At 35.4% G+C, this 12,041-nt stretch overlaps 1 protein-coding gene and 1 pseudogene across 1 annotated transcript in view; both read left to right on the forward strand.

Annotated features, from left to right (window-relative positions):
* Positions 1-12,041, forward strand: part of LOC116748295 — a 75,057-nt pseudogene that overhangs the window by 21,327 nt on the left and 41,689 nt on the right.
* Positions 8,729-12,041, forward strand: part of LOC116748296 (RAD52 motif-containing protein 1-like) — a 15,591-nt gene continuing 12,278 nt past the window's right edge. The window contains exons 1-2 of the mRNA XM_032621056.1: positions 8,729-8,749; positions 11,318-11,389. Coding sequence (XP_032476947.1) covers positions 8,729-8,749; positions 11,318-11,389 — 93 coding nt within the window. The remainder of the gene's footprint in view (positions 8,750-11,317; positions 11,390-12,041) is intronic.

Consider the following 12,041-nt stretch of genomic DNA (forward strand, 5'->3'; position numbering starts at 1 on the left):
GTTTAGCACCGAATTCTTCAGGGAGCAAAAGGTGTGGGTGCTTCCCCAAGCATTATTAGCTCTTTTAAATGGTAAAGCAGAAAGAATTCCTGAACACCCACCACAAGCTCTCCCCAGCCACCCAGAACATTATTTTTCAAAGAGCATGTATCTCTGAACTGAATTATCTGTGGCCAATAGGAACTTTTGAGGTATGGAAAAAGATGTTGTTTGTGTTCAGCTGTAGTGTGAAAAATATATAGAAAATACATTGCTGTAGCCTAATTCAATATACTCTCTTTGCTGACTACTCTTCAATAAGAAGTATGGGTTTTACACCCCTTCAGCTCAAAAATTCTGTGATTTCTCTTGACACAAGGAAATGATAGTGGGTATGTTCAATGGCCCGAAGGTGATTTCAGACTCAAGGTAAAAAGAGCTCTTCTACACCTGGCTTTGGAAAAGACTCTCTTACCTGTCTTGTGGTTCAGAAATCCAGTTTCACACAGTTCACACATTTTGGGTTAATGAAGGTGTTGAGGCTGTGTCTGGAACTGGATTAGCAATTCCTGCAGATGCTTATTTTTAGCGGCCTCCATCCTTTCCCTTGTTAGTTTGCTGATGCCTACCTTGGGGAGAGAGCACCAAGGGTCAGGTGTTCTTTTGCCTGCACACCGGAGAGCAGGCTCATGAGGTCCCTTCACCAGGAGGTTTTAGTGAAGTCAATAAAACGTCTGAAACTCACCAACTTTCCTAAACATCATATAACAACAAGAGTTCCTTATAAGAATCAGAGTTTCACTATAGTTATGTAGGCAACACAGGACAATACATTGTGGAAATGAATAAATACATAAATCGCAGTTTAAAAGTTAATGAATTCATTCAAAAACATTCACTGAGTGCCATGCCCACTGTGTGTCAGCACTGTACTGAGTGCTGGGGATACAAAGACGCATAGGGCAGGGACTTTCTCCCCAAGAAGTTTTCATACTGGGAGGAGAAAGATGGATGTTGATGGCAAAACATATATGAGAGCCATTCTAGCATCTATGCAGCGGGGTAACAAGGTGAGGGAGGGGGGTGATGAAGTAGAAAATGGGTGGTATTTTAGAAAAGATTTGTAATGGAAGAGGCACCAACTCGTTCCTTTTGAATTTGTGTTCCTCTTAAATGACAGAAAAAGTTAGTGAAAGAATCAGAACTATCTGGTGTTTGAAATAAATTAGTACTATACTCCTAAAACTCGTTCACAGTTACTTTCAAAAGATTGTCACAGTATAGTAAGTCTTTGTTTTGGGCTAAGTCTTTCTAATAGACAAAGCTAATTTGCTTCAGGAAACATTTGCCATGGTGAGACATAAGCTTTATTGCATCTCTTTCCGAAGGCAAGCCACCAAGGGAAGACACCACCCTCGAGTTAAGTCATTTTAGTACCTATTATGACATATTACTGGGGTGTTTATAATTTGCCTGCATTAAATAAGTTTGGAAAAGGGCCCTAGCTTAGGTAGATTTATCATGAATTCAATGAAGCTTAGGGTTCAGGGCTCCTGACTTGCATAGGTCCCTTCCAAGGTCTTGAGAAGGGTCCTAGCGATTTTTGTATTCATAACTTTGCATGTTTTTATTAGATAGGATTTCCCAAAGTAGATGAGCTTCAGGCCCCACAAAACTTTGAGTCATCACCGGGTTTCAGGTAATTATAGGTCAGCAGGTTTCTTGAATGAAGCCTCTATGTTATTGACAAATATCAGGTGAAGTAGTTAGCAGTGTGGTAGTCTATTTTAAATCCGAAATCTACCTCAAAGATGAGCCAAGAGCTTATTAATTAATAAAGTGCAACTTTTTGAATGTTGGTAGTAATCATATCTCTTTCAGATAAAATCAGGAGTGAAATATATTATGGAAAACCAGCAGTGGTTGATAATCCTAAATGTTAAGTATACTTTTTTTTCTGACTTCAAAGTGTTTCTCCTTCATTCACCTATGCAGGTCCAGACTGATGGCTTATTTTTAAAATTCTTTTAGTCACTTCTTTGGTTCTAACAATACAAGCTCCTAGATTTTAGAAACTGAAGGACTCTACATTGTACAAAGGCTATATAACTTAACGAGACAGAGAACATTCACATGCTGCCTTGTCTGTGGTACATCAATATTGTACCAAGAACAAAAGGACTAAGAGAGAATAAGAGGAAAATCAAAGCCTTATCCATATTGAATTATTTACCCCATTGTTGAGAATATCAATGAGGGAGGTGTGGCCACACTATGAAGGCAAATTGAGCTGTCATCACAGAGCAACCCTAATGCTCCCCCAGTCAACTATCATTGGTTCCCTTTAGATAGCTATGTATACACAAAAGCTGACACACTTCAGTGTGCTGTCATCACTTTTTGCTATGTACTAGAATCCTGGCAGCTTCTCAGATTTAGAAAGGCATAAACGCTAAAAACAAAAAAAACTTGGGTCTGCCTTTCGGGGTGATTCAGGGTGGCTGTTTTATTTGTAATAGTTCAAAATTTTGAGATTGTCACACCTAGAAACTACCATACTTTTCTTATCCCAACTGCATCTTATTTTTCCCACCTGTGGTATTGTCTCCCATTCTATATGTTTTTTCACTTTCTTGATAGTGTCCTTTGAAGCACAAACTTTTTAAATGTTATAAAATCCCATTCATGTATTTTTCCTTTGGTTCTTTGTGCTTCTGGTATAATATCTAAGAAACTGTTGTCTAAAGCAAGGTCATAAAGATTTAGCCCTCTGTTTTCTTCTAAGAGTTTTATAGCTTTAGCTCTTAAGTTTGGATATTTGATCCATTTGAAGTTAATTTTCATATATGGTGTGAAGAGTAGGAGTCCAGCTTCGTTATTTTGTGTGTGGATGTACAGTTGTCCCAGTATCATTTGAAAAGACTGTTCTTTCTACATGGAATTGTTTTGGCATGCTTGTTGAAACTCGATAGACCATATATATGAGGGTTTATTTCTATAATGTCTATTCTGTTCCATTGATTTACATGTCTGTTCTTATTCCAGTACCACACTGTGGTTGCAGTTGCTTTGAATGGAGTTTTGAAACCAGGATGTGTGAGTCCCCCACTTTGTTCTTTACGTACATTGTTTTGGTTATTCTGTTTCCTTGAATTGCCATATGAATTTTAGAATTAGCTTGGCAATTTCTGGAAAGAAATCAGCTGGAATTTTGATAGGAATTGCAGTGGAACCATAGGTCGATTTGGGAAGTAGTGACATTTTAATAAGATTATCTTCCAGTCCATGAATCCAGCATGTCTTTATATTTATTTAGATCCGTTTCAATTTCTTTCATCAGTTTTGTACTTTTCAGTGTGAATCTTGCACTTACTTGGTTAAATTTTTCCCTAAGTATTTTATGTCTTTTGATGCTATTATACATGGAATTGTTTTCTTAATTTCATTTTTGGATTTCTCATCGCTGGTGTCTAGAAATAATATTGATCTTACAACCTTCCTGAATTCATTTATTAATGCTAATAGTTATTTTCCTAGATTCCCAGGAATATGTCTTGTGGTCTTCCAGTTTCCCAGGAATACATTGGAACATTTAAAAGTCTCTGTGGACATCTCATTCCTCAGCTTTTCTTTTTAAGCTTTTTCGTTGGGCTGTTTTTTGCCCCAAACTGTTATCCATTGCCTCATGCAACCGCCATGTTAAAATATTTGCTTGAAAATGTTTTCCAGTAATGACACCTGAGAAGCGACTTTTCTCACTAGACAGCTCTCAGTCAGGTCACAGGCAAGCCTTTCAACTGAGGTTTTCCAGGCACCACCAGACATGTAAAACGATGATAGTTCTTTGGTAATGAGGCTTTGAAGGCCCTCCCAGTCCATGCTGCTCCTTTTGGTACCAGGGATGCAGGCTGTTTTTCAAGGCTACCAGTGGCATGGAGAGCTAAGGTCAAGGACAAGTTCAAGCAACACAGATCTCATTGTTCTTACAGAAATTAATTTGTTTTCCTTGAATAAATTGCTCCCCAATGTGTTGCAAGTCTGTTGGTTAAATTTCCAGAGTTCAGAAGAAGTTGATTCCGACCATTTTTGCCAGTTTTGTTGTTGTTGTTGTTATTGGTATTGTTGCTTCTATGGAGGGATGAATTTTCAGATGTCCTTCCTCCATCATTTTTACTGATTTTCCTGCAATGTTTTTTAAAATATCTAAAGTCTCAATGACCATAGGCTAATTAAATATTTGTAATGGGAGATGATTAAGGAAAAATAAATAAAAAGAGAAATAAATAAAAAAATAAAAAGAGAAAATATAATTATCATAGAGGGTTTCCCAGATGGGTAGATGAAGTTTGAAAACGTATTTATATATTTAGTGCTCTCAAAATTAAGGTTCAAGTAACAGATGTTTAAAACACGCCCACTTCTTTTTTCATTCAGGTTAAACACAGGCTTTAGAGTCAGAACTGAGTTCAAATTCCATCTCTGCTTCTTACTAGCTTGATGAATTAGGACAAGTTATGAAGCGTCTCTGTGCCTCAGTTTCCTCATTTGTACAAGGGGGTAATATATCTATCACATAAGGTTACTGTGAGGATTAACTGTTAAATGCTGATCACAGAAGCCTGGCAACCTAAAAGATATTAGTTTTGATAGTTATCTTTCTAATATTCTGCAAAAATATGCTAATAATTCTTGAGTAGAGTTAACCTAAAGTCAGATATTCTTTTCTTTTTTCCTGTTTCTTTTGGGTTTGTTTTCCCCCCTTATTTGTTTTAAAGAATTAAGAAAGAAAGTACTAAGAAGAAAATCCATCCCAGCATTTTGGAATAAAATTCTGCTCCCCAAAATTAATTTGTTTATTTTATTGATATATAAAGAAAATGTTATTTATTTATTCGGGAAACAATTAGTAAATACCTAGTAAATATTAGGCACTGTGTCAGGCAGAGGAATAATAATGACAATAAAGTGTGATCCCTACTCTCATGTTGCTGACAATCTAAGAGACTGACAAGTAAACAGGTGATTATATACACAGTAACAAAGGGTATGATAGAAGAATACGCATGGTACTATGTGATGGGAGTATGGCTTTCACCAGTTCCTGTTGGATTTATCTCTTCTTCTTTGGCTCCAGAACCAAGGAATTAGCCCTATTTTTGTCTTTAACTGGGTAGTTTAAATCACTAAATTTTAAAAAAATTGTAGAGATGAAAGAAAAACTCCTTGAATTATGGAGGACACTAGAAATAGTACTTTTTTACAGAGCAAGGGCTTCCTACCAGCATAGTCACTTTGAGGGTTTTGAACCTGAAAAGTTCTTTGGCATATTTTTTCTTTGCTAGCCACTTTTTTCCTATTTTTTTGTTTGTTTGTTTCTCTTCTCCACTTTATCATCTAGAAACCTGGGTGGTTCCCAATGAAAGAGTGTTTTAAAGATTCTAAGGGTGATTTAAAGGTAAAGACAGAAAATGATTTTTTTTAACCTTCAAGTTCCATACCAAAAAAAATGAATATAAGCTTTCATGGAAATAATTGAAAATACAGATAATTTTAATTCCATTCCATTGGTCAGAATTCTCAATCGTAATCCTTTGACAACAGTTGAAGATTCTTAAATTGCCAGCATTAAAATATTTTTAAGTATTGCAACAGTTTCATGGCTCATGAAATAATTTCTGCTCTTTTTTGCTTTCGTCAAAGACTGAGTACTTTGGCTGAAATGTCATAATTTAGATTTTAACTGGGTTATTGAAAATAAGAGTTATTGGAAAAGAAAAGGATTAATAAAACATATATATGGGTAAGACAGCCAGCAGAGAATGAGAACAGTGTTGAAGAACACATATAGTTATGGAAGATGTAGATGCATGTAGGAATATTATTTAACCCAGAAAGCCAAAAGGAATAAGGGGTACATTATTTTTTTTAAAATGAGTAAGCAAAGAGGTAGATGCAATTGAAAATGAGAAGTTAGGATAATAAAAAATGATTTTGCTGTTCAACACCAAGGTCATTCATTTGATGATGCAAATTTAAATTTCTTCAGTAAGAGTTCTTTAGTATTATCATCTGTGGCAAGTCAGAAGCCAGAATTGAAGTAATCACATGTTAAGTATCTTTTTAAGTTTAGAATTTTTGTCTTTGGGTTTTATATCAAGCATGTTTGGACTTCTCCTTCAGAGACATGGGAACAACACAAGTGTCACTTACAACAATTGAAGGCATCCTCATGATGACCCTTGAATTGGAAAAACTGTAAGTTGATTTTTCTGACATTTATTTTCACTCAATTGTTTTTTTAGGTTTGCTTTATTATTTTCTTAAGTCAGGTTTATTTATGTATAATTTTCATGTCACAAAATTCACTATTTTTAAATATACAGTGTGATGTATTCTGACAAACATACAGTTCTGTAGCCACCACCACATTTGAGGTAAAGAAAACTTCTGCACTCCCAAAAGACCCCTCATGTCCCTTTGTAGTCAATCCATCCTCCTCCCACTACCAACCCCTGGCAACCACCAATCTGATTTTTGTCCGTATAATGTTGTCTTTTCCAGAATATCTTATAACTGAAAGCATGTGTTATATAGCCTTTTGTTTTTGGTTTCTTTCACTTACCAGTCTCTTTGGAGATTCATCTGTTTTGCTGCACCTGTCAGTAGTTCATTCCTTTTTATTGCTGAGTAGTATTCTAGTTGTGTGGATACACAGTTTGTTTACACATTCATCGTTTAATGAACATTTGAGTTTTTTCTAGTTTTTTGACTATTATGAACAAAGCCAGTGAAAACACTCGCATGTGTGTGTGAGCATATATTCTGTGCGATCATATGTTTTCATTTCTTTGGGGTAAAATACCTAAGGGTGGGATTACTTCATCATATGCTAAGTGCATATTTAGCTTTTTAAGAAACTGGTAAACTGTTGTCTAAAGTGCCTGTGCCATTTTGCTTTCCCACTGGCAGTCTATGAGAGTTGCAGTTTCTCCACATCGTCACCTGATCCTTATATATATTTTTTTTTAAAAATTAGCATTTCTAGTATGTGCGTAGTTGAATCTCATGTTTTTTGCTACATTTTGCATTTCTGTAATAGCTGATGATGTTGAGTGTCTATTCATGTGAAGACATCTTTTTAAATGAAGTGTCTGTTCAAATCCATTTTTAATTGGATATTTATACTGAGTTTTAAGAGTGCTTTATATAAAAAGCAATGGGAAAAGTCCTTTCTCTGAGATATGTGTTTAGTAAATATCTTCTCCCAGATTGTGACTTATCTTCATTGTATTAAAGTGTCTCTGAAGACTAGAAGTTTTAAATTTTTGATGAACTCTAATTTAGCAATTTTTCTTTGTTTTCATATTTATTTAATTTATTTCTTTACATGTTCTTTGTCTTAGTTGCAGCAGATGGACTCCTTAGTTGTGGCTCATGGGCTTCTTAGTTGTGGCATTTGAACTCTTAGTTGCGGCATGCATGTGGGATCTCGTTCCCTGATCAGGGATCAAACCCGGGTTCCTGCATTGGGAACTCGGAGTCTTAACTGCCAGGGAAGTCCCTTAGCCATTTTTCTTGGATGGTTTGTGCTTTTTTGTGTCTTATCTAAGAAATCTTTGTCTGAGACCCCATTGTCTAACCCAAAATCACAACGATTTTCTCCTATGTTTTCTTCCAGAAGTTGTATAGTTCCATTTAGGTCTATGATTCATTTTGAGTTAATTTTCATATATGTTTTGAGGGAAGGGTCAAGTTTCTTTTTTTTTGCCATTTAAAAAAAACTATTTATGTAGAACCCTATTGTGACAGTTTATTACACAACTTACTGCACCTTAAACTGTGCCATCCCCCCTCCAGTATGGCAAGCTAATAGAAACTTTCTGTTATGCCAAGGCTAGTTGAGGTGATTGCATGAGATTAGTATGTGGAAAGGGTCCTGCATTTAGCACTGTATTCCAACCATCTTAGGTCAGCTGACAAATGAGTGTCTTCACCAAGCCATCACACATTGGTCACTGCTCTAGCCTCATCTTCCTCAGCCACCCACCGCATCTGCCACAATTGTGATCCCTCTCTTGTCACCTAGATGTCCTCCTCTCTGGATATTAAAAATTATTTCCCTATGTCACTACAATACTGTTAACACACAGTATTGAAGAAATTAAATTCCTACACAATAATATTACATAATAAAGACTTGCTATTCAAATTTCCCCAATTGTCTCTCTCATATAATATCATTTCTTTTAACAGCTTTTTGAGGTATCATTGACATACAGTAATCTGTGTTCACACACACACATACATACACACCATGAAGACATCAGCAAAATCAAAATGTCCATCATCTCAGAAAGTTTCTTAACGTCTCTTTATAATTCTTCCTTCCTATTGTTTCTTGCCCTTCCCAATCGCGATGCAACCGTTGATGTGCTTTCTGTTTGCATTTTCTAAAATTTTATGTAAATAGAATCATACAGTGTATACTTTTTTCTAACTGGCTTCTAACTCAGCATGATTATTTTAATCTTCATCCATATTGTTGTATATATCAGTCATTCATTTCTGTTTATTGCTGAATAGTATTCCATTATATGGATGTACCCCCAAATTATCTATTCACCATTGATAGACATGTGAGTTGTTTCAGTCTTTGTCTATTACAGATAAAGTTGCTATGAATATTTGTGTACAAGTCTTTGTATGGATGTATACTTCCATTTCTCTTGGGTAAATACCTGCAAGTAGAATGGCTGGATCATTGGAAAGTGTATGTTTTATTTTTTAAAAAATACCTATTTTCCATTACTGGTGTGATCATTTTACATCTCTACCAGCAGTGTATGAGAGTTGCATCTTCTTCATGTTGTGGCCAACACTTTCTATGCTCAGTATTTTTAATTTTAGATAGTTTAATAGGTGTGTGGTTGTATTTCATTGTAGCATCCCTAATGATTAATGATGTCAAACATCTATTCATATGCTTATTTTCCATGTGTATATCTTTGAATCTTTTATCTATATTTTTCTGGAGTTTTGAGAGTTCTTTATATATTCTGGAAATTAGTCCTTATCCAGTATATAAGTTGCTAAGTATTTTCTCCCATTCTGTGACTCATCTTTTCGTTCCCTCAGGAGTGTCTTTTGCAGGGCAGAAATTTTTAATTTTGATGGTGTCTAATTTATCTCTTTCTTTCTTTTATGCATTCTGTTTTTGGTGTTGTATCTAAGAAATTTTGCCTAGCTCAAGGTCATAAAATTTTTCACCTGTTTTGTTCTAGAAGTTTTATGTTTTACATTTAGATCTCTGAACCAATTTGAGTTCATTTCTATATATCATTTGGATGGAAGTTCTTTTTTCTTTTTTGCACCTGGATATTCAATTGTTCCAGCATCATTTGGTGAAAAGACTATCGTTTCTCCACTTAAATGCCTTTGAAACTGAAAGTCAGTTGTCCACATCTCTCTACTTTTGAACTTTCCATTCTGTTCCTTTGATTTTTTTTCTCTGTCTTTACCCTACTATCAGAATGTCTTGAAAGTGTAGCTTCATAACCCTTGAAATCAGTTACTGTTAGTTCTTCAACTTTGTTCTTTTCCAGCGTTGTTTTAGTTATTCTAAATTTTATTTCCATATGAATTTTAGAATTAGCTTGTCAATTTCTATAGAAAAGCCTACTTCGATTTTGATGTATAAATCAATTTGGGGAGAATTGATGTCTTAACAATATTGAATCTTCTGATCCATGAATACATTATATCTCTCCATTTATTTAGGTCTTCCTTAATTTCCCCCAGCAATATTTTTCAGTTTTCAGTGTGCAAGTCTTTTACCTCTTTTTTCAGATTTGTTTAAGTATTTTATATGTTTGATTCTATTATAAGTAGTATTTTAAAACTTTGATCTCTGATTGTTGGTTGAGATAAATTAATCTTTTTGTATGTTGATCTTGTACCCTGCAAACTTGATAAACTCATTTATTAGTTCCAGTAGCAATTTTATAGATTCTATCAGGTTTTCTACATAATCATGTTATCTGCCAATAAAGTAGTTCTACTTCTTCCTTTCCATTCTGAATATCTCTTTTTTTGTTGTTGCCCTATTGCACTGGCTAGAACCTTCAGTGCAATGTCAAATAGAAGTAATGAGAGTAGACATCCTTGCTTTTGTCCTGATCCTGGAGAGAAAGTACTTTGTCCTTCACCATTAAATACGATGTTAGGTTTTTTGTAGAAGTCATTTACCAAGTTGAGGAAGTCTCCTTCCATTCCTGTTCTACTGAGGGTTTTTTTTTTTCTATAATCAGGAATGGATGTTAGATTCTTTCATTCTTTTCTTGCATCTATTGCAATGATTATGTGATTTTTCCGTTCTTTTCTTAATTTATTATTTTTGGCTGCATTGGGTCTTCATTGCTGCATGCAGGCTTTCTCTAGTTGTGGCTAGCAGGGACTAAACTTCGTTGCAGTATGCAGGCTTCTCATTGCGGTGGCTTCTCTTGTTGTAGAGCACAGGCTCTAGGTGAACAGGCTTCACTAGTTGTGGCATATGGGCTCAGTATTTGTGGCTCACAGGCTCTAGAGCACAGGCTCAGTAGCTGTGGTGCACGGGCTTAGTTGCTCCGTGACATGTGGGATCTTCCTGGACCAGGGCTGAAACCCATGTCCCCTGCACTGGCAGGTGGATTCTTAACCACTGCCCCACCAGAGATGTCCTGATTTTTCTTTTTTATAGTGTACTAAGTTGGGTAAATTGATTTTCAAATATTAAACCAACCTTTCTTTCCTGAGATAAACCCCACTTGGTCATGATGTATCATCTTTTTATATATTACTGGATTTGATATGCTTAAATTTTATTAAGAATTTTTGTCTCTGTGTTCATGTGAGATATTGGCCTATAGTTTTCTTGTAATGTCATTGTCTAATTTTGATACGGTGAAAGTTGGCCTTATAAAAATGTTGGGAAATATTCCCTTCTCTTCAACTTTCTGGTAAAGTTTTTGTAGAACTGGCATTATTTTATTCCTTAAATATTCGGTAGAATTTATCAGTTAAGCCACCTGGACTTGAAGCTTTCTTTGTTGGAAGGTTTTAAACTGCACATCCAATTTCTTTGATACCTTTATTCTTTAATAAACTTTAGTAGTGCATGTCTTTCAAGGAATTTTTCCATTTCATCTTGAATTTATTGGTATAAAGTATTCTATAATATTCTCTTATTATCCTTTTAATATCTATAGTATTTTTCTGTTTTCCATTTTATTTATTTCTACCTTGAACTTTATTGTGTTCTTTCTTCTCTTACTCTGTGATTAATTTGCTCTCGTTTTTCCAGATTAAGGTGGAAGTTGAGGAAGCTGAATACAGATTTAGCAATATCCCACATGTTGACATGTTTTCAGTTTCAGTGAGTTCAAAATAGTTTCTGATTTCCCTTTTGATTTCTTCTTTGACCACAAAGTTACTCAAAGTGTGCTGTTTAGTTTCCAAATATTTAGAGCTTTTTCAGATTTGTTAATTTCTAATTTAATTCCATTGTGTTTGGAGACATATATTGAATGACTAAAATCCTTTAAAAAAATTTTAAGTATCTTTTTAAATTTATTATTTTGCTGCATTGGGTCTTTGTTGCTTCGCCTGGGCTTTCCCTAGCTGCAGCAAGCAGGGGCTGCTCTTCGTTGCAGTGCATTGGCTTCTCATTGGATAACTTCTTTTGTTGCAGAGCACAGTCTCCAGGTGCGTGGGCTTCAGTAGTTGTGGCACACAGGCTTTAGAGTGCAGGCTCAGTAGTTGTGGCATACGTACTCAGTTGCTCCACGGCATGTGGGATCTTCCTGGACCAAGGATCAAACCCGTGTCCCCTGCATTGGCAGGCAGATTCTTAACCACTGAACCACCAGGGAAGTCCCTATTCCTGTATTCTTAATCTTCTGTGTAGATCCATATTCCAATCTGGTGTTATTTTCCTTCTGCTTAAAAATACTTATTTTAAAATTTCTTATAGTGAAATTCTACTAGTAGTGAAGTCTTTCAGCTGTTTTATGTCTGAGATAGTCTTT

Source organism: Phocoena sinus, unplaced genomic scaffold (genome assembly GCF_008692025.1).
Source record: "Phocoena sinus isolate mPhoSin1 unplaced genomic scaffold, mPhoSin1.pri scaffold_33_arrow_ctg1, whole genome shotgun sequence".
Classification (NCBI taxonomy): Eukaryota; Metazoa; Chordata; class Mammalia; order Artiodactyla; family Phocoenidae; genus Phocoena; species Phocoena sinus.